At 40.4% G+C, this 20,683-nt stretch overlaps 3 protein-coding genes across 30 annotated transcripts in view; 2 read left to right on the top strand and 1 right to left on the bottom strand.

Moving 5' to 3' along the window:
- The window catches only part of LOC125768152 (patronin), a 57,627-nt gene extending 46,413 nt beyond the window's left edge, over positions 1-11,214 (bottom strand). For all 28 annotated transcript variants that reach the window (XM_049435415.1, XM_049435431.1, XM_049435424.1 and 25 more), the window contains exon 1: positions 9,569-11,214. In XM_049435415.1, coding sequence (XP_049291372.1) covers positions 9,569-9,637 — 69 coding nt within the window. In that variant the 5' untranslated portion in view covers positions 9,638-11,214. The remainder of the gene's footprint in view (positions 1-9,568) is intronic.
- A 367-nt stretch (positions 11,215-11,581) lies between these two features.
- On the top strand, positions 11,582-13,382 carry LOC125768175 (caspase-8). Its single transcript, XM_049435505.1, has 3 exons — positions 11,582-11,687; positions 11,747-13,047; positions 13,109-13,382. The coding sequence occupies exons 1-3, from the start codon at positions 11,631-11,633 to the stop codon at positions 13,239-13,241; spliced, it is 1,491 nt and encodes a 496-aa protein (XP_049291462.1). The 5' UTR covers positions 11,582-11,630; the 3' UTR covers positions 13,242-13,382.
- A 210-nt stretch (positions 13,383-13,592) lies between these two features.
- On the top strand, positions 13,593-19,755 carry LOC125768182 (transmembrane protein 198). Its single transcript, XM_049435511.1, has 7 exons — positions 13,593-15,178; positions 15,310-15,418; positions 15,853-15,966; positions 16,037-16,185; positions 16,255-16,419; positions 16,489-16,761; positions 17,345-19,755. Exons 1-7 carry the CDS (start codon positions 15,062-15,064, stop codon positions 17,516-17,518), a joined length of 1,101 nt encoding a protein of 366 aa, XP_049291468.1. The 5' UTR covers positions 13,593-15,061; the 3' UTR covers positions 17,519-19,755.
- The last annotated feature ends 928 nt before the right edge of the window (positions 19,756-20,683 follow it).

Raw genomic sequence — 20,683 nt, 5'->3', positions numbered from 1 at the left:
TAAACTACGTCGAATATCGAAAGATCCAGGGTGCTGGGTTACTCAGTAGGAAAGGAAGACGCGTAAATATAGCACCAATACTGCGGTTGAAGTTTCCGTTTTTCATTTTTCCCTCTTTTGCCCAATGAGTTAAAGAATAGTAACTGTCTGCAGTTGCATGCCAAGGTGTGATTATGCTGATACGCCCTTATTTTGGATCGCAAACGAAGCAGTTAACAGTGTCCTTTCGTGTGAAGGGTAAGTTCTTCCAAAAAACTACTAAAAACTGTAAAGATACTGTGTTATTTAGGATAGTTAAGTATTCTGTAGAAATATACTATTGGTAGCTACAGTGTTTTAGCTCAGGTTTTCCTTTCGATTATGTTTTAATATTATTTGGAGTTCGTACTCTGGAATAGACATCTAAAAGCAATCCATCAATAATTCCTGAATTGCTTGGAAGTTCCAGTATTAACACAAATGTCAAAATTAACGAACTTAGATCCTCAGTCAGAGATCTTCAGGATCAGCTTAGTTGACAGTCCTGATTTTTTAACTTTAAACTTAAAACTTAGACAATTACACATTGAATAGTTTACGAAACGTCTACTCGTTTGTTGTCAGCTGTATGTAAACAGATACATCCCTTCAATATATAGGCCACTGTTAAATCGATATCACACACCCTTTTCGGCGATACATTCATCACAACAAACAAGCATGAGGTAAAAAAATACCAAAATGCTTAATTTTTTTTTACCAATATTTCATTCACAACCATAGTAATATCTCCATTTGTAACGATGCATTTTAGTTTTGTTTAATGATGCTAAAACAAACAGTTAATAATGGTCTTTAACTAAATGCAGGTTCCCATTAGGTTTGTTTCGAAAAAACATCCTTCCTTTAATCTTCTCCAAACGCTTCTGGCAGCGGCATTTCAAACGAACTTTGAACCGATTTCCATTAACACCTACTTTAACAACATGCCGCCTGCATCGATCTGGTGTAACTGCGGGGCCCTGGCAGCATTCGAAACGAAACGGGGAAAAAGGAAATCATGGTTCGTTTAACAGTTCATTCGATTTTCCCTTCTTCTGCAATCATGTTGCGGAATGCAATCATGTTCTTCTTTTTTCTCGGGTGCTTTAGAAAAATAATACCCAGCGAGAGTTGTTGGTAAGAAAAGCTAACGATTTTCCGGTGACGGTGATATCACCGCATCGGTATTTTGGAGTGTGATATTTATAAGATGCAGCAAATAGCGCCAATAAAACAAATCAATTAAACGATACGGTGCGTGTGTGAGCATTTTTTCTTTTTTTTTCCTGCTCTGTTTAAATATTTTTAAATTTAAATTTAAATGTTTTTCCAGTTACTCCACCCAAGCGCCATCTCAAAAAAGACACTGAAGCAAACTGTGAACAGTACACAAAACTCCTACAGCTATGGATTGCAAAAAATACCAAATCAAGCTAAATTTAGTATGACGCAAGCTTGTCTTTGCAAATTAATGAGGAGTTCTTGCAACAGTAAAAATCGATGGTCGGCGTGTCATTCGTTTGGAATAGAAGTTCCGAACCGTGACATCATCTACCAGAGTTCACGTTTTATCCGTCGATGTTTGTGTGTTTGCATATTTTCTCCTGCCAAATCCCCAACACTGTTGCACCTTTCACCGTGAGCAGCGGAAATGGAAATGCTCCGAAAATGGATTCCATCGGTTAATACATTACTTTTGTTTTATTTTCAAACCTTTCGACCTGTCTCGTGAGGTTCCTTCCGCTGCTGCCCTGACTTTTATGATGAGATCCAAGCTATTCGTTGTTGAAACCTTAAGTTTCTCTTCCTTGTTTTTTTTGGGGGAACTTTTATCGTTTGTTGTTGATATTTTAAAATATTGATTTATTTATTCCTTTTTGGCACAAAACCAAAAAAATCTTCGACTAACTTGACGAGAGAAGCGACTCGACTACACCGACACGAATGCACTTTCTAGTTTGCCACAAAATATTCAGCATATTTTTTTTCTATCTGATTTTCCTAAAAGGAAAGTCGCACACACCGCCATAAAATGTGTGGGGGTGTGTACGGTGTATGTTTAAATTATTTTATGTATTCTTTGTTTTTGTTCTCTCTTTCTTTATTTCAAATTTTTATTTCGTATTTGCGAAACCCCCGTAACCCACTAAACGTGAGTAGCATGTCGATATGATGATGATGATCGGTGCATTACCAATGAGGTCACAGCGCGAATATCTTACACAGGCGCAATGGAGAGTTTGCTACAAAGGAGGATGTTTTTTTTTCTTTTCAACCTTTCTTGGGCAGCTCCCTAAACATTCAGCCGAGGTCTAATAGCTACAACGGTAATTTTGTTTTTGTTTTCGGGTAGATGATAGTGGGTGGTGATATATCTTTACACACTCTTGTGAAGACAGTGCTTCAAGCGCACGAAAACGCTCCAAAAGAGGCAGTCTTTGAAGGAAGTATCATTTCTCCAAGTGCCTCTTGACCTAATTTATCAAACCTAATCTGGATGTTTTTTTTTATTGCTTTGACGAATAGGAGATGAATATTCATGTGAAGTGAGGGCTAAACACAACCTGAGATAATGATTTTTGTTCACACCTTGATGATCTTGTCAATCGTTCAAATTGCGATCAGATCTCCAACATCCTTAAAGTCGACCTTATTTTTCCAAATTAAAATGACGACTATAACATTCAAACATCGACTACAAATCACACCTTCAAAAAGGTAAAACATGAAATTCCAATTGCCAAGATATGTTTACGAAAGGTGTTGCTTCCGGTGCAACAGCAAAACATACAAAATTACACACTTTTCTCCTTCCATCGAACAGGTAAAACCGGCAAAGGCACCCACACGGCTGCATATGAAAAACAGGTTCGGTCGTCCACCTGACCGCAGCATGCAACATAACAACCCAACATCTCGCAGCATCGAAAACCTGCTTTCATATTTTCTTGCCTGCAGAAATACACACGAAAGGTGCCAAAAACATAATACTTTTGTGATAAATAACATGAAACACTATGGTAATTCTATGCTGCTGGGTATGCTGGGTAGTGAGATTGACATGTGAAAATCATGTGCAAACGTGTAGGACACAGAGGAAGAAAAAAAACAGGTTTACATTTCAATAGAAGATGTACCCAACAAAAGCGATCCACGAAATGCAAAGTTGAAGGTCACTGACATGACCAAAAGCCATTGTCAGCGATGGGTGCGTGTTTCATCTGTTTATTCGAGAGGGTGTGCGTGTGTTACGCAGATTTCATATCACCAACACGAGATGGAATGATTTTTCACGCACTACGAGACTATCATTACGAGACCAACCAACATTATGAAGATGTACGAATTTATCGAACATCGACCAACGCCAGGCTTTTAAGCGAAACTGAAGCAGGAAAAGCGAATGATAGTGCGCTTGTGCGTATGTGTTGACTTTCCCTTTTGTTTTGATCCGAATGTTCGCACATCGACCAGTGCTTTAACGGTTGCATTATGCGATTGGCTTCATATTTTATTACATTTCGCGGTGAGAAAGTGAATGATGAAAAGCGAAATACATGTTGATGATTAAGAAAAAAATTTCATCCATAAATTATTATTTTAGATTTAAGTAAATAATTGCTTAAAAGCAATATTGAGATATTGCTGCTAATTGTGTTGTATAAAATTTTATAATGAAACTAAGTTAACGAAAGATGAAGAATGATATTTACAAGTAATGAAACAAAATTAATTAAACTGAAATAAATCATCACTGAAGGAACTAAAGCACATACCAACCATACAACCGGAAAGAAAATTGAAAAGAAAAAAAAACAATCGATTCATCGAGAAAATCTAGCCACGACGCACATATGACGTCAACGAAATATGTTGTCGAAGAGTAGAAAAACACTCACACACACACATCTCTATATGTGGAAGAACTAACAAGACAATGTATGATTCGGCAGTAAAAGGAAAACAGGAAAAACCTTCATCCGATGTGCTGTTGGCGGATGGTGATCGCATCGAACCGCAGACATTCCCTCTTCCACACCGTGGATGGAATGCAATGAATTGCATTAAGCAAGCTTCACTGATCATCTATGTTAGCGGGCGGCGTTCAAATAACCGTTTTCCTGCAAAACGTTACCCAGCCATACAACACAACACAAATGTTTGTGATTCCTTTCCTTGCGTCTTTTGTCGGTACGCGTGAAACGTCGTGAAATAAAAGCAACGAATGTTTTACGAAACTATTTTGTTTTATCTTTTTTGGGGGCTCTCTTAACCCTCCGTTTTGTGGTGGTAGTTTGCGAAAATTATAATAGAAAACAATTGACAAAATTATACCCTACCGGGCATATGAACGGTATTAAACAAACAGGTTTTTTTTTTACTAAATTATTCCTCAATTCCAATCTCATCGCTACTCACCCCCCACCATTGGAGTGGGATACATAATTTTCACGCGAAATAGAGGCATTTGCTATGATAAATATCATTAGCTTCATGTTTTCCACGAGCAAAAAATTCCCATTGCCCACAATCGTTTTACCGGAGATGTCGATTTATGCGCCCAAAAAGCTGGCAGAAAGCTAAGAGAAGCTGGCAAAAAACTAGGTTGCACACTTTTCGGGTAGATATCTCCACGAAATTTTTTATCCCTTCCAAAGAGAGGTTGGCAAACGATAAGAAAAGCTCTATCCGGACCAGATCCAGTGGTCGTCAAGCTGATAAACTTTTCAAGACAAATATTGTGTAAGATATGCAATTTTATTGTAGAGTTGGGGGAATCTATTTCAGAAAAATTGTTTTTTTTTTATAAGTTTCATCTTAATGATACAAAAAACACAAATTTTGTTAATGGAATTATGAATTAAATGACTCATCTATACTATTATGTACAGCAGAACGTCGATTATCCGGGGTGCTCGGGACCGGACTGATGCCGGTTAATCGATTTCCACGGATAATAGTCCCGTAAATATCAAGAACATTTATATATGTAGATAAACCGTATATAGTATCTATATACTATACTAAGGTGGTCCTTTTGATGTTAAAAATGATTCTGGATCAAGCAAATTATTATCAAATAACAATTAAAATTTAGAACGTAAAATAAAATCATTTCGAATATACCGTTTGGTGACGATTTTATCCTGACAATAGTTCAAATGTTCACTACAGTTGAACAGCTGTTAATTTTCGGCACACGGATAATCCGCCCGCCGGTTAATCCGCCCCCGGATAATCGACGTTCTACTGTACTATTATATACTATACTATTTTATACTATTTTTTTATATTTTTATACATATCAATGACTCTTTTATACCGAACTTAATCATCCTTCATCATCGTTTAGGATGGGATTAAATAGCACGAAAAGCATACTTTGCCGACCACTGCTTCGGTCGTCTAAGTACTGGGTCGCGAACACCACAAGCTGACCAACAGACCGAACTCAATCGGCACGCCATCAAAAATATCGTCTCTTCTTATTTCCACTTTCCAGGTGCTCCTGAACATTGCCTTCCTCTCCATCTTTGGTTGCATTTTTCCCTTCATCATCATCATCATCATCATCACCATCGTCGTCATCATCATCGTCCGGACGCTTTCCTTCCCTGTGCGGTGGCCCCACACACTACATTACCGCCCGTGGTTTCAGTTTCTTTTCTTTCTTTTTTCCTCAATGGGCAATAAATTAAAATTCTGCCTCTTAATTTAATTTCGTTGTCTCGTGTGAATGCGTTGTGCGGCGGCAAGGGTGGTAAGGGATTGTATGTGTGTGTGTATGTGTGCGTGTGAAAGAGGCGAAACATCGTGTGGAGTAGAAGGTTTCCGAGACTTTGGGCGTGAGATAGCTTTCACCTCGCGCCGTGGAAGAATTGGAAGGAAATAATCCAGTTCAGTTCCTTTCAAGTAAAGCACTCTTCTTTCTTATTGATTATTCTGAGATTTTTAACCCCTTATCACACATATGGCTGCTGAGAAAAATCAATTTAATCAATGTCGAGGTATTGCTTCATCATAACTTCATAATTGAACATCAATTTGTACATTTCTCAGCTGTAGATAAATAAACAAAAATCGTGAAAGTGATCTACACAAATCCTCGCACACACACACTGACAAGCCGGTAGTGATTAAAACTGGTTGCAAACGAGTTAAAAATGCATCCACATAAATCGTTTGTGAGTGAATGCATTTCCGATCTAGAGGTGGGGTAGGTTTACCTCCACTGATAAGACGGATAAGACGGTTGACGTTTGGCGCGTCTTAAGCCGCTGTGTGAGAGAAAAGGGGTGTGGCGCATGTGTGTATGAACCCTTTGCCGTGTTTTAAAAATTCAAAACATCAACACACAACCATCACGACATGTTTGGTGTCACATGTAACTTAGTACTGCTGCTGCACCCATTTTCTACAGCCCTTCTGTCAGCAAAGGTAGACACAAATGATAAGAAGCACCCCATATTCCCATCCCAAACGGGGTGGAAAAACAGTCTTTTGTATAAATCCGGTTTAGTACCGGCAACAGGGTGGGGGGGAGGGAAAGGGTGAGCGAATAAATGGAAAAAATAAATACACACTTTTAGTGGTGCCTGTCAATGGAAATCGGCGAAAGGCCACACAACGGCGAAAGGTGACACAAAGCCGAGGTCGGTGAAAACGGAAATCTGGTGTTGTTGAGAGCGAAAGTGGATTCAGGTGGAAAGTCGATAGTAGATCATCCCACCTTCGTGTTAGCCCTCGCCGTAGCAGGTTGATTTGCAATGTTGATAAACAGTTCGACAAATGGTTTTATGTTTCTGTAAGGTAATTAAAACTTCGTTGGTTGAGACCTTGCTTTCGCTCTGGTTAATGTAATTCGGTTTTTGACTCCTGCTTTGTCAGCTGCATTAGACGTTAATATTGTGTACTCGAATTTTCTTACAATTTAAATCACAGAATTTATATTTGTTCGTATAGAAATGTCTTTGGTTAACATATTGTATTAATTGTCGAAATGAACGTAGAAAAAAAAAGTTTTTTAATGTGGTTTTAGTCTCGAACCCTTAATTGAAAGTATAAACAAAGTGTTTATACTTCAAGTTTGAAGTTTGAAGTACAGTGGAGCGTCGATTATCGCATGTTGGTACTCAATGGTGGCCGGATAATAGAACAACACGAATAAAAGGTTCACAAAGTTTGGTTGACATATATGCGTTTATATAATACATTTTAATATTTGATCTTATTTTTCCTACGTTTAAGTCTTCTGATTTGAATCTTCTGATTCTGAATTAGATTCATCGTCCGTATTGCATCTTGTTTCTATAATAATACCTGTGTCACTTTTGAATTCGTATCCAGGATAATTAGAATCTATTAGTAACCACTTCTCTGCGCTTTCCTAGCCTACATGTTCCAAACATGATAGTTTTTGAAGATCCTTCCGATCCTTAGTTCATAAATCTTTCAATTTCCGAAATTTCAAGACCAAAATAGAGTTACATCTGGAACCTTCTGTCAAGTCTGAGCCAATGAAAATATGGTATCAACAATAGTTATTTTTTTCCAGAAATCTATTACTCTCATACACAGTGTACACATGTGTGCACGTCCTGTTCCTTGGAAAGTACGCACGACTATAAACGCACATCAGATCTCATGCATTAAAAAAATCATGAAGCTGTCATTTCAGAAGCTGCACGGATAATGAGACAGCCGGATAAAAGGTACCCGGATAATCGGCGCTCCACTGTATATGCAAGTTTGAAAGACCAAAATAAATTTAGTTTCTTCACCCAGACTGTTGTTGGATAATTTAAAAATGATTACATTTAATTCTTTTCTTTTTGAAAAATCAAATTCAAGGTGGACACAATGGCCAAGAAAAAGAAGCAAACGCCACCAGACCATTTTCGTCTGGTAAAATGGTTTATGCACTTTGCAAAATTGCAATTTTCTGTGCACACGGCGAGTCATCGGTCTTGCGTCTTGGCCTGAGGAATGAGACCACAATTCAGTGTGTATGTGTGCATTGTACATATATCGCGGAATTTGATAAGCATTTCTTCATCGGTGTTTTTTTGTTGTTGTTCTTTTTGGTCGATTATGATGGCAACCAGGCCAACCCAGCCAGCAATCATACCGAACCACAAAAGTCGGTTCATTTCTTTCGGCTTTACGTACACATACACTGACTGAGGAGTACGCCGAGTCGAACGAAGGAATTCAGTGGAATTAGTTATTTGAACCAGGTGTAAACTCATGAAGGTTTGGTTGTACATCACATGGTGGAAGTGGGGTTAAAAGTTTGTTACAACAATCTTATGCGAACTCTTTTTCCTTGACAGCTCCATTCGCGAAAAGAAAACCAGATTGATGTCAGCGAAAAGATGAATGAAAAAGGAAAGCAAACAAAGCAAAGAAATAAGTCCATACAAATGACAAGATATGAGCAATCAGTGATTTTGTCAAACTGTGTTATCAGTGTTGTTATATTTGTGTTCTTTGTTTTCCAAAAAGAAAAAGAAAAAAACACAATACAAGTGTGGTGAAGAACTTCAAAACACACAACGATAATGATCGGGAATGCATTTTTTGGTTGCTCAAAATTGAGAAATGATAACACGCTGCTTGAATACTAATCTTCTGGTGAATCATTCCAACGAGAGATAAGTCCCGCAATTGCGAGGCATCTTCGTCATCCGATATTGCTCAATAAAACCAAAGTTCAACAAAGATTAAATATTTTCCCGAATGCTCTACAATCCCTTACGTGAGGGGCCTCCAAACTTTTCAGACGACGAGCCGCTTTGAGTGGAATTGCCACAGCTGAGGGCCAAATCTCGGGATGTCTCGGGAGGGTCGTAGTTTGGAGTCCTCAGCTTTACGTCATAGTACAAAGCAACCAGGAAGAAACAACCTTTCATTAGCACATTTATATTTTATTAGGCCACTGTTTATTTGTTATGCAAATTTACAGACTTCTAATTGGTGCGTTGTATTCATTTCCATAACCTTGACTTTTGCAATGGGACAACAATAGGTATCTGCAATAGGGCAACAACACATTTATGAGGTAAAATTCAATCTTTAAAACACTTCACGTAAATAATCGGTGAAAAGACCATCAGATGACAGTTTTCCACACCTATTAGTCGGATTTTCGTGTTTCCATTTGCACACAAAGAAAAACGAAAAACATCACTCGCACACACACATTGTCAGCTCGCACTGTCTGACAAGAATGCTCTACATTTCACCCCAAACTGTTGCGCAAACTCGTCTGCTAGACGGGGGTTTCTTGTGCAGTTGAGACTACAAAAGACTCACAATAGATGTGTGTCCCATTCTCAGATACAAATCTGACTAGGTTTTCCTCTGGAGCTGTAAAGCGTTTCAACCATCACACTACTTTCCCTGTGACAGCCGTGACCATGGCCTTGTGCATCTTCTTCACGAAGGTGACAGCAAAAATGATTCGATTCTACGCATTAGCGACAGGTCGTTTGCTAAATGCGGAATAATTTCCTGTAAAAGACGGTTGTGTTCAAGCTTTACTTACAAATCTGGATTCCTGGGTTTCCATGTCGTACGCGGACCGTGTTGATGGTGGCTGTTGTTGGTTTTCCATGTTTAACTGCTGGCGTTTTTCACGCGTTTTTTCCTCTCTCTCTCGCTCTCTCTCTTTTGCTCGTTGGTCGTCTCTTTCTCTCACATACAGTAAAAGTTCACCAGTGCGTTGCGAGCGATGTAAAATGCATCACCAAACGCTTCTTCGTCGTGCATTGATGAGACGAACGAAGGTGTGAGCGGCGAAAATGGGGGTGTGGGGACAAATTTTTCCTTTGCAACTTATGCTCTCACCCACGATGCATTCGGGTGCGGGTGGGATGATGATCTGAGAACAGGTTGCAATACGGTCGGTGCCGTGACCAGGATACCGACTCGGTACACGCACAGAACACAAAAAACCACAAGGCGCGAGTGGGAGGGCGTGTATTACCCACCGCGGGGTATGTCAGCAACCTCGCACGTATCGAACCGATGACGAAATCGCACAACGACGAACCCCACACACAGGCTGCTTTTACGCATAGAAAAAAAAACAGAACCACACCGATTCACAGATGAGTAATCCAAGTAACCTCTCCCGAAACGAAATCGAACACACTGCACACAGGGTTCGATGAATAACGACGACCAGGGGTAGCTTCTTTGGTGGTGGATTTATGTCGCGGAGGATGGACCTTTGCAGCTGGTGCAAATGCTCCCGAATTCACGACCACCTGAACCGTTCACTTCCGGTATCGCGCTCGCAACACTTCCGTATGGATGGAAAAATCAACCTTTCAGCGAAAGCCTCAACAATTGGGCTCCGGTTTTGACATCATTTCTTTCCACTCGTTATTTCTTTGCTTTTTCTTTCTTCATTCAATACACTCGTACAAACATACCACAAACGCACACATTCGCTGCTACGTACAACACACGCGACACACACTTTCGCTTCCTCGTCGCCGTCGTGGTAGTAGTGCGCTCACATACATTCATACACACAACTTTTCACGGTACAGCATATTTTCTAAACTTTACATTTATTACTTTGCTTTGCATTTGATACTTTTGCACACTTTACGCTCCAACCGAATTGGAGAAAAGTTGAATTTCACTAGCCACCTGGACACGCACACACAATGATACACACCTTGCGACCTGGCCGTGCGTAGTGCCGATTTGCAAGATTCGAGAGACCTATCCAATGACATACACGTCGGCTTTACACTGCACGGGAACATAAATCATTCACTCGAATGCAACCAAACGACACCACATACCCGCAAAACACGCAGCATAGCTTTTATCCCGCACACAGATCTTTTTCACTTTGTTTGCAAGTTTTCTTTGCACTGCGTGACAGAAATTCTTCGACACTCAATTTGCTGCCTCCGCTGCGCGTTCTTCCACGGTGGACTAAATAACGATTACGTTTCTGACTTTTGCTGCCCTTAATACCTTTTGCTCCGTCGTTGCCCACAGCGAAGGCAAGCGGTTGGCGTACCACAAAACTAACAGTATATTACTCGGTACGCTAAATTACAGTGTAATTTACACTAAATTTATGCTGTTTAGACACGGACGACGAGCGACACACACCCGTCCTGCTCGAGGTTACAAATGGATGTGCCAAGATACATACATTTGTCAGATCTACCTTGAAGCTTTCATCCGAAAGCGCCATCTTGAAACATATGTTCGAAAAGCGTACCTACACATCTTGATTTATGCTACGATTTCTCGTACCCAAACAGCAAAAGGGGTTGCAAAAGTGAAACATAAAACAAAGAAGAGTTTCAATTTTATAATTGTGTTGAGGAAAAGCATTAATTTACGGTCATTTTACCTTGAATAATATTTACTTTTCGTTGCAATTTGGGTGGACAAGTTTACGGATCTTGTAAATATGAAACTGTCATTTTCAAGAAAGTTATGCTAGTACAAATATATTTCAAGCAAGTCTCAAGTTGAAGTTCGAAATTTATGTTTTTCGAATTGCATATACACCTTGAATATCGTTGTCACTACAATAATAAACAAAATGTAAACAAACACACTTTTCATCCGTGATGCTTTCGCAAGAAGATGTTAATTTTATTGAAAACTCCCTTTCTTATGAAGATAAAGTAAGTAAAACCAGTTGCAGCCGTAGTAGACGCCCTAACAAATTAACTCTTCTTTGTAGGTATCACTGATTTTTCTTCTCTACGGACACCGGAACCCACAGTATGCGCTACAAATTCTTACCGTGGCCGGAAGAGCTTCGGCTTCCGAGGAAACAAACTTCCTGGTGGACTGGATGAATTATGTACATCAGTCTAGTGATTGGGAGGAAGAGTTACTAGAAGTGCTTACTATCATGGAACAGAACCTTCTGCTTCTTCGTGCTGGATACGATGACGAAGAGCTTCGGTTGAAATTTTTCCCACGTACGGCCGAAATCGCTTTCTTTGTTCACCCGATGCCGAAGGGATTGTATCACTTTTGTGAGCGGCTTCAAGATAAGGATGCGTCCAACTTGATAAACCAATTGCAACGATCCGCGGGTATACCTTTACAGCAAAATCAATATATGGAAATTGCTCTGCTTCATCTGATTTGCAACGAAAATATTCAGCTGGGAATGAAGCAAGCGGGTCAGGAAAGTAATCTTTTGCTGTTAACCGCTGCATGTAAAGCGGCAGAGTTGTACGACGAAAACGATTTTCTGAAGAGTATCGTATCGCATTTTAATCGTCATATTTGTAAACGGAGTCAGGAACAATCTGACGCAAGCATAAAGAAGATTCCCAACACTGCTGACGTGTCCGGTAGACACAGTCCATCCGTGTCTGTAATAAGAAAGGTTCAAACGACAGAGTCCCCTTTGGAATCTTACCCGTTCCATCCCGAACGAGCAGGCATCGTTTTGCTGATAAACCAATTCAGCTTCTACCGCGAAACAAACCCGGAGCTTATCGAACTGCTACCTGCCAGACCATTGAAAGATCGCAAGGGCACTGAGGTAGACAAAAATGCGTTGATAAACCTCTTCACCGAATTCGGGTACGCACTGGTATTGGAGGAAAACAACACACATCACCAAATATTGCAAGCGGTGCAGCATGCAGTTCAACGCATAAAGCCGATGCACTATTCGTTGATTGTGTGTCTGCTTTCCCATGGCCAGGAAGGCAAGGTGTTCGGTTCGAATAGCATACCCGTGGAAGTGAAAGCTATCCAGCAACTGATGGCTCATGAACGACTTACTGGGAAACCGAAATTATTGATCGTGCAGGCTTGTCAGGGAGCGGATGTGCAATCCGCCGTCCCTATACCGAACCACGAGCACGATGGATTGGCAGGCGAGGAAAGGACGGCATCAGTGTTTATGGATTTTCTAGTCGCTTGGTCCACTGTGCCAGGATTTGCGTCGATACGACACATCGAAAAAGGTTCCTGGTTTATTCAGGAACTTTGCACCAAACTGCGTCAGTTATATGAAAGGTATATTTCTCGCTATTAATAGGAAATAAAACTATGTTATTAACGATTTGGTTTTTTACAGTGAACATATCATGGATATACTAACAGCTGTGATAAACGATGTAGCGAGCAAACGAGGATATGGGAACGAATGTATGGTGCCGATTGTGCAGAGTACTTTAAGCAAAAAATTTTATTTTCATCGAAGAGTTTAAACACAGACGAATTATAAGGATAAAAAAATTTACAATATGGTGAAGTGAATAAGTGTCCTTAAATGCTAAGAGCAATTTTATCATTCCTTTTGGATAATGTATTTGATTTTATCTAAATAATAATAAAATTATAACAAAAATTATATTCTGTTAAATAACAAAACAATAAAGTAACATCAGCAAAGAAAGTCGATAAGATTTTTAATGTAGTTGATAAAAAACGCTTCTTAACGTTTATTTGCTGCATGTTGAAACCAGGCGTCCCCATCTAGATCGACGTACGATAATCGATGAAGCGAAGGGTCAGAAAAATCGATGTACGAAAAAGGATATCCTTTCACGCTGTGTGTACGAAAGGCTATAGTCAGATGAAAAGCGACGGTTCGTTGACAGTACACCGTCGTCCGTAAATTCCCCACCCAAAATTGCCAACAGAGTAGGCATAGGAAAAATGTTTGTGAACCCCAACGCCAAGTAGTGAAAAAGCTTCCAAAAAACATTCCCTATCCCAACGTCGTAGCATGGTTATAGTGAAGTGAAAGATGTAGAAGTAAATTATAAAGCAAGATGCTCGCTAGCACAACGAAAGAAATGCTCCAAAGTTATACTGACGAAACATCCTTTTGTGCATTTCGTTCTCTGGTGTAATAATGTTTGTTGAGTTTATTGAAAGTTGGCAATCGTCTGTGTAAAATGTTCCCTTCGTTTACCATTCTGTGTTTGGATTAATGAACGTATCCGTCCCATCTACGTTGAAGGTAAGCTTTAGAGTGAGAATTACGGATGCGGATTGTGACGATGTTGCCCGAAACGTAATTGCACGTGCAAAGCCCAACACACCTCCCGCACGTAACACGTGCTAACGATGAAAAGCATTTGAAGAACACAGAAGAACGAATATCCTGGAGCCAACCATTTTGGTCGCATATTTAGTGCAATCGTGTAGTCATTGGAAAATACGCTGCAGTATCCTTTTAACCCATTCCATCGTGTGTTTGTGTGTGTGTTTGCATGCATGCGCGTGTGTGCCCCAATACTTGACATTAGCAAACACAAAGTGGAACAACATAATCGATCAAAAGTGGGAGCCACCTTTTTTCGTCGATTCTGCCACGGCGCAACTGTCAGGATACACTCGATATTAGCTCGCGGTGAAGTGGAAGGATGCACAAAAACACCCATACAGTCACAGAGCCTTCGTAGCACGACGTTTACGACGAAAAAGCGCGCCGAAAAAAAGAAGGGCAGCGCTCCCGTCAAAATAAACATAAATGTGTCGCGCGGAAAAAGGTCCTTCGGGGTGTGTTTTCCTTGCGCCACAGGGAATCAGCCGTGCGTTTTAAGCTGTGTATGTGTGAGTCTGTGTGTGTGCGTGTGTAGTGAGTGGAATAAGAGATAAACACACAACTTGTTCGTATCCGTATGTCAGCATCCAGTGTGCTTCCAGTTTGCTGTGTGTTATCGTCCTTAGTGTCCTGCAGGCAAATGCAGCTTTATTGACACTGTTTGACAAAGAAACAGTAACGATGGAGTTCTTTGTTTAGCATGTCTACCCAGTGTGCCCCATTAGCTACACAATGGGATGTTGTGAAATGAGTCAAAAGTAGACGAATTAACCCATCTGTAGTATAGCCTGAGAAAGCTCGTCCTGGAGCGTTGATGCATCTCCATCGTTGACTGGATGTGTCCCAGTAGACTAACAGAGGCAAACAGTGCAATCAATAGCTACGTTCTCTGCGTTCTTCCACGCGTCAGAAGGTGTCACGGGGTATTGCTGACGCAAAAGCCAACCACACAACTAGACCATCGGAAAACAGAAGATGCATTACCGCCACGAGGATATTCTGGTGCCTCACGCGAGGAACAACCATTCCCTCGGTGTCGCCGCCTCCGATGCGAAATATGAACAATCCATCGTTTGGCCATTCCTTATTCAGGTAAGACCGGGTTTCCGGGTGAAGTGTGATGCGTTTTCATATTTGTTGATAAAATGACATATTCGTGCCAGTGCAGCCAGTTTCATTTCCGTGTCCTTATTCGTTGCTGGGCTCTGCTTTCTACTCCACAGAATGCGATGGAAAATCCGCTTTGCACCTCGACCACGTCAACTACATCGACCGTGTCCGTGCTGCTGTGGACGACGATTGCGGTGTTCGGGATTGTTTACACCTTGCTGGGTAAGAAGCAGGATGTGCAGATGAGCTACTTGACCTCGTTCCCCTTAGCGCGTTGTGTGCGCTTCGAGCGTTACCGGATGAATCTGTTCCAATTTTTTTCTACGAGCGTCCTTGAGAAGGTTGAAGATGTGGCATTTGCGTGGTAGCCTCAGGTGTCTAAATCTGCATTACGTCGAACTTCAAGATGTTTTGTCTACCTTTTGTGACGAAAAATGATTAGGAACGATCTAAAATAGGGACTTAATGTAAAAGGTTTTTGGTATAAATGTATCATCAGCTAGTACTTCGTACTACTCTAAAAACAGTCTACGTTTTGTGATCACTACTACTAATAGTAGTAGTAAGTGTTTTAGTTATAACTAAAGTGCACAGGACGCTCCGATATCATAGGTAGCATTACTGCATTCGTTTACAAAAGTTTAACTCCCTTTCAGGATATCGATGCTTACGAGCGATAGGATTTCTGACCGGATTAGCGGCCGGTGCTGGTTGTATAGTGTTGTTACAGAACAAAAACATAACCGGATTTGGCAACCTAGCGGCACCAGGTTAGTTTAACAAACGTATTTCCAACTGTTATACGCTAATACGGATTGCTTCGTGTCTTTCGGTTTTTAGCATTGGCCGTTGTCGCTGGTCTGTTCGGTGCCGTGCTCGGCTCAACACATCCCATCTCATCCACACTGATTGGAGCTTCCGCTGGTGCATTAGTAGCCGGTGCAACGATTGCCGCCTGCATAGCCACGTTACCTCATTATATATTCGGTGTAAGTTACGATCATGTCCGTATCCTTTATGGCAAAGATACTCATCTCTAATTCCCTTTTTCTGTCCAGGAGAATGAGCTGTTCGTATCCGTCGTCGGTGGAGCCATCATTTGTGCAATTGTGACACTATTCTGCCCCAAGTTTATGTCCATCATCGCGTCCAGCATTATCGGTTCGGCTATGATTCTTTGCTCGATCGATTTCTTCATGCACGGACTAAACACGCTTGACTGGGTATGGAAAAAAGCGACAGAGAATGATATGGTACACGTGATATCTCTCAATCTCTCCTTCCGGTTGCAGATCTTCAACATGAAGCCCGACCCAACGCCACCACCGTGCTGGGGCGGTGTAATCCTTTGCTGTTGGCCCATCACATCGGTGCTCGGTGTGCTGGTGCAGAGCTTTGTGACCGCCTGGAAAATTGACCACCGACGTCAGCTACATCACCGCCGAAGGCGACACTACAAGGGTCGGTCCGGTTCGAGATCGCGCGAAACGCGGGAAGAGGCCCGCCAGCGCAAGTATCGCTATCTGTATCAAGTTCGCACTGCCCGGGGCGATATTATCTCGCAGGTGAGCGAAGTTGCCCAAAACGGGAATCCGGCTGAGTTCGAATCCCGGCGTCCGGGTATTTATTTATTGGCAAAGTTTTCGTTTCCCTTAGATTCTTAGATAAGCTGTTCTCAAGCACGGAGTAGCTTTGAATCATAAAAGAAAAGAAAATCGACCCTGAGATATAGCGTAAGCTGAAGGTATGGGTTTGTGTGCATGCTTTGCTTCGTCAATTTGCCACCGCGTAATTATTTGTTTTTATGCTTTTGACAAGAGAATCACTTGTAGCCGACTCCTGATTGGGTAACGAGGATTGCATCTGGAAAGGAATGCAATTTACTTGCAGTTATCAAAGGCATTTTTAGAACATTTTGACGAATAGATAGTTCTACACTAAACACTTATTTTGAAGCAGCATTCCAAATTAACAAAAAACGCCCCAAGATCACTACCATTACGCTTTTTTACTCACTCAATAATTACACACCAATGCCTGAAGCATCTTGTAAATGGTTAGGCATGTTTACTTTCCTGCCAAGTCGTTTATGTACGATCACCAACGCATTGCTTACCAACATTCGTGGTCCTGTTTCTTATCTTTCAGAATTTTGTGTCCGCCCTACAGAAGCACGTCACCACGGATTCTGGCCCACCATCGGAAGTATCCACGAAGCTAGGCTCGAACGATCGTAACACGGCACGCAGCGACCGCACCCATCTGACCAACCTGCCCGACTCGGACTTCGACAAGATGGATTCGAGCTGCGAGAAACGTTGACAAAAGCTGTCGTCCGTATCGGGCAAGTAGTACCGGTCCGGTGGTGTCGGACATCGGCGCAGTGAGCGCCTTTCCCGGCAGTATTCAAGCCGCAGCATTGCCCAGGAGATCGATCGGGAATTGGCACGCACGATGCCACCCGGGAGCGATACCGATCCTCGCTGATTCAATCATCAGTTTACGTTTAGGTTAATATAAGTGTTTTACGTTTAGCATTTACCATGGTGGACGGATCTTTTCGAAGCGTGACAAAGAGCAAAACCAAACTTTAATGGTGTTCCATTAGCATTTAGATGTTGAGAAGGAGTCGAAAGCGATTTACGATTGTTTATTGAGTGTTGCGAAAAGCGAAAGGTGCAAATAATAGATGATCCAAATTTGATAAAATAGTGATGCAAAGAGGTTACCGAGATGGGAAGAAGATAGCAGAAAAGTGGCAGCGTATTTCAATGTGAAGCAAGCGCAGAATAAAGCAAAAAAACGCGGGAACAATACCAAACAATTGTAAAGTGGGTGCTCGAAGAGCGACTACGAGTGAAACCGTGGAATGGTGAACGCCAGAACTCAAAGAGCATAATTTGCACCAGCAAGACAGGGACATAGCTACACGAAATGATGTTACGCGAGAATATCTCTATAGTGAATAAAAGTTTTACAAAAACCTTAATCCTTAATCGACATTTATACCGAAGTAATGGCGAACACGATTTGCGTCAGTGATTATCTTCCGCGAGATTGAATCTAATTCATGATTTTGACAGTAGTAAACTAACGACTAATACACACTATTAACAAAAAAATAAAGCGAGCAAGTAAAAAACAAAATCCAAAGCAAACTCAAAGATGCATGGCTTAGGAGGAGGAGGGTGTGATGAGGATGGTTTAGCAAAAGTAATCTTATAAAGGGTAAATTACAAATAAAACATCGTAAATCTTATGCAATATTGCTAAACTCAACGCTCTTAATCTAAAAGAAACAAAGAAGAAGAAATAAACACAAAAACACACTCACACACGCGAGACGAGGAAGCATTTAAAACAGAAATAAATTAATCGTTAAATAAGCCCAAAGTTAAAGGAATCAAATGGAAACGAAGCTGTACAATGATTAAATATGATACGAGAGCGGTAAGAAAGAATAAGCAATGAGATATTGAAACACGCACACGCAAAACCACACAAAACAAAGGAAACGGAACCGTCTAATGGTTCCACCCCTCCCAAAAGAATCAGAAAAGTAAGAAAAAGCTAGTGAAATGTATTTTCTGTTGCAATACAAGTAATGCAAAGCTAGATTAGGTTATAAAAAAAACAAAACAAAAGCAAAAAAAGAACAGAAGCAAACTGTAAGGAGAGAACGTAAGGAGAAGAATTTGTAAAATGGTGCACATTGATTTTTCAACAATCAAGACGGTAAAGGAATATGGCGTAAGTGATGAAAAGTATATAAATTCTGTTTGGAACTTGAAAAGTGAACAAAACAGAAGGTGTAGATGGTGACACGGTGAGAGCTAGAAAAAGAAAGTCAACGTGTACAGTTGTGTAGGTAACGGCTATTCGTTCAGTGTGTAACTACGCGCATTATACATATATCGTTCAAGTGACTAGTGTGACTAACTGTTGTTCCCCTTCTTTCTGTGGTTTGATTTTAACCGTTTTTTATCGCAACATGGGATGGTTTCGAATACATTCCCAAGGTATCGGAACCATTCACCTTAAAGCCAGTGTTGTTCGTTTATGAAAGATAAACAATTCTTAAAGTAACTAAATGCAGCAAGCAGAAATGGTAAAGTTAGTGGCAAGCTAAAACGAGCGCAAATGGAGAACGAGAAATACACTTAGCAGAAAATTCAAACGAAATGGGTACACGAAAACTGTGAAACAATAATGGGAACTGTGAAGGGAAAAAAATCGAGATGGCAAAGGAATTATGAAGTATGTAGAGTGAAAAAGGATTTTATCGAATTATCGTACCCTATCGGTTGGGAACCGAGAAATGACGTAAACGGTGCTGTAAAGAGAAGGAAATCGTACCATGTGCAGATGCAGAGAGGTTGTGCTTCGAAGTAGAAATGAAGAAAAAAAAAAACGGTCATAAAATGAATGGTAGTGCGGACATGAGAGATACACTAGTGGACAGAAGTATTCCAAAGGCAAAACGTTAGCTACTTAATGGATGTGTATAGGTTTATAATGGAAGCTCAAATATATAAACAACATATTTTGGAATTAACAAAGTGTGGTAATTTACCTTCATTTCATTTTCTCTGTTGTCTAATTTTTCTTAATTTCCTAATTTTCTAATCCTTATACAAGGATGTGAGAGTTTTGTTTAATCTTAAAGATTTGTTTCGTATTCTTCCCGTTCTTTTAGCTTAAATTGTGTTCAGTAAGAAAGGTGAAAGACATTTACAACCATTTTTCAACGATTAAAATACAATTTGATAGTAAAAATAAAGTTTACTAACAAAAAGCTCACGAAACAAATGAGCAATCTGGATGATAATTCACAATTTTGTAGGGATAAACAGACTCCGCCTTCTTCTTTACTCTGGCACACGAATGCACTAAGCACCCTTGGATGGCCAAAATATCATTTTTTTCATAAATTTATCTTTACAATAGGTAAGGATACAATAGCGAATCAATTAAAGTTTATTTAAAAAAAAACAACTTCTAAATTCATTGCGAAAAAATTGGAAAATCAAACAATTTCAGTTTAATATGCACCCAATTGCCTTTCTGCAAAGGAATGACGAACTTTTACGCCATTTTACCTAATGTTGATATATACTAAGATGCATTAGAATTGTTTTAACTAAAAGAATCTTTCAAGGGGCAGCTGCAGGAGCATATTTCTATTAAAGCTTGTTTATTTTCTTCCTTACGATTTTATCTCTTGCCCTATCGCTATTACAAGAACGATCGTATTGTCTAAGGTTGTGGATGAGTTGTGGAACGATTTTAGGAAACTTTTGCGTAGAAACAAACAATAAACATGCTTCACTATGTTATGCTGCTTTAAGAATTTTTGGCATTCTTTGCGCATAAAATATGTTTTTTTTTATTTTTAAATTGTTGCTACATGAACAACACACAAAGAAGGCGTGGCTAAAAGCGCCCTTTTTGTGCTTTTGCGTGTGCGCTGAAGGTGCATGTAGACGC

This window comes from Anopheles funestus, chromosome 3RL, assembly GCF_943734845.2.
Source record: "Anopheles funestus chromosome 3RL, idAnoFuneDA-416_04, whole genome shotgun sequence".
Taxonomy (NCBI): domain Eukaryota; kingdom Metazoa; phylum Arthropoda; class Insecta; order Diptera; family Culicidae; genus Anopheles; species Anopheles funestus.
The sequence above is the reverse complement of the archived record's forward strand: the minus strand, read 5'-3'. Positions and strand labels throughout refer to the sequence as shown.

Bases quoted from the DNA above. Each gene is read 5' to 3' on its own strand.
- LOC125768175 (XM_049435505.1), top strand. From the start codon at position 11,631: ATGCTTTCGCAAGAAGATGTTAATTTTATTGAAAACTCCCTTTCTTAT. The intron at 11,688-11,746 runs GTAAGTAAAACC...TCTTCTTTGTAG, and splicing joins CCCTTTCTTATGAAGATAAA to GTATCACTGATTTTTCTTCT. The intron at 13,048-13,108 runs GTATATTTCTCG...GGTTTTTTACAG, and splicing joins CTGCGTCAGTTATATGAAAG to TGAACATATCATGGATATAC.
- LOC125768182 (XM_049435511.1), top strand. From the start codon at position 15,062: ATGCATTACCGCCACGAGGATATTCTGGTGCCTCACGCGAGGAACAAC. The intron at 15,967-16,036 runs GTTAGTTTAACA...TTCGGTTTTTAG, and splicing joins TGGCAACCTAGCGGCACCAG to CATTGGCCGTTGTCGCTGGT. The intron at 16,762-17,344 runs GTGAGCGAAGTT...CTTATCTTTCAG, and splicing joins GGGGCGATATTATCTCGCAG to AATTTTGTGTCCGCCCTACA.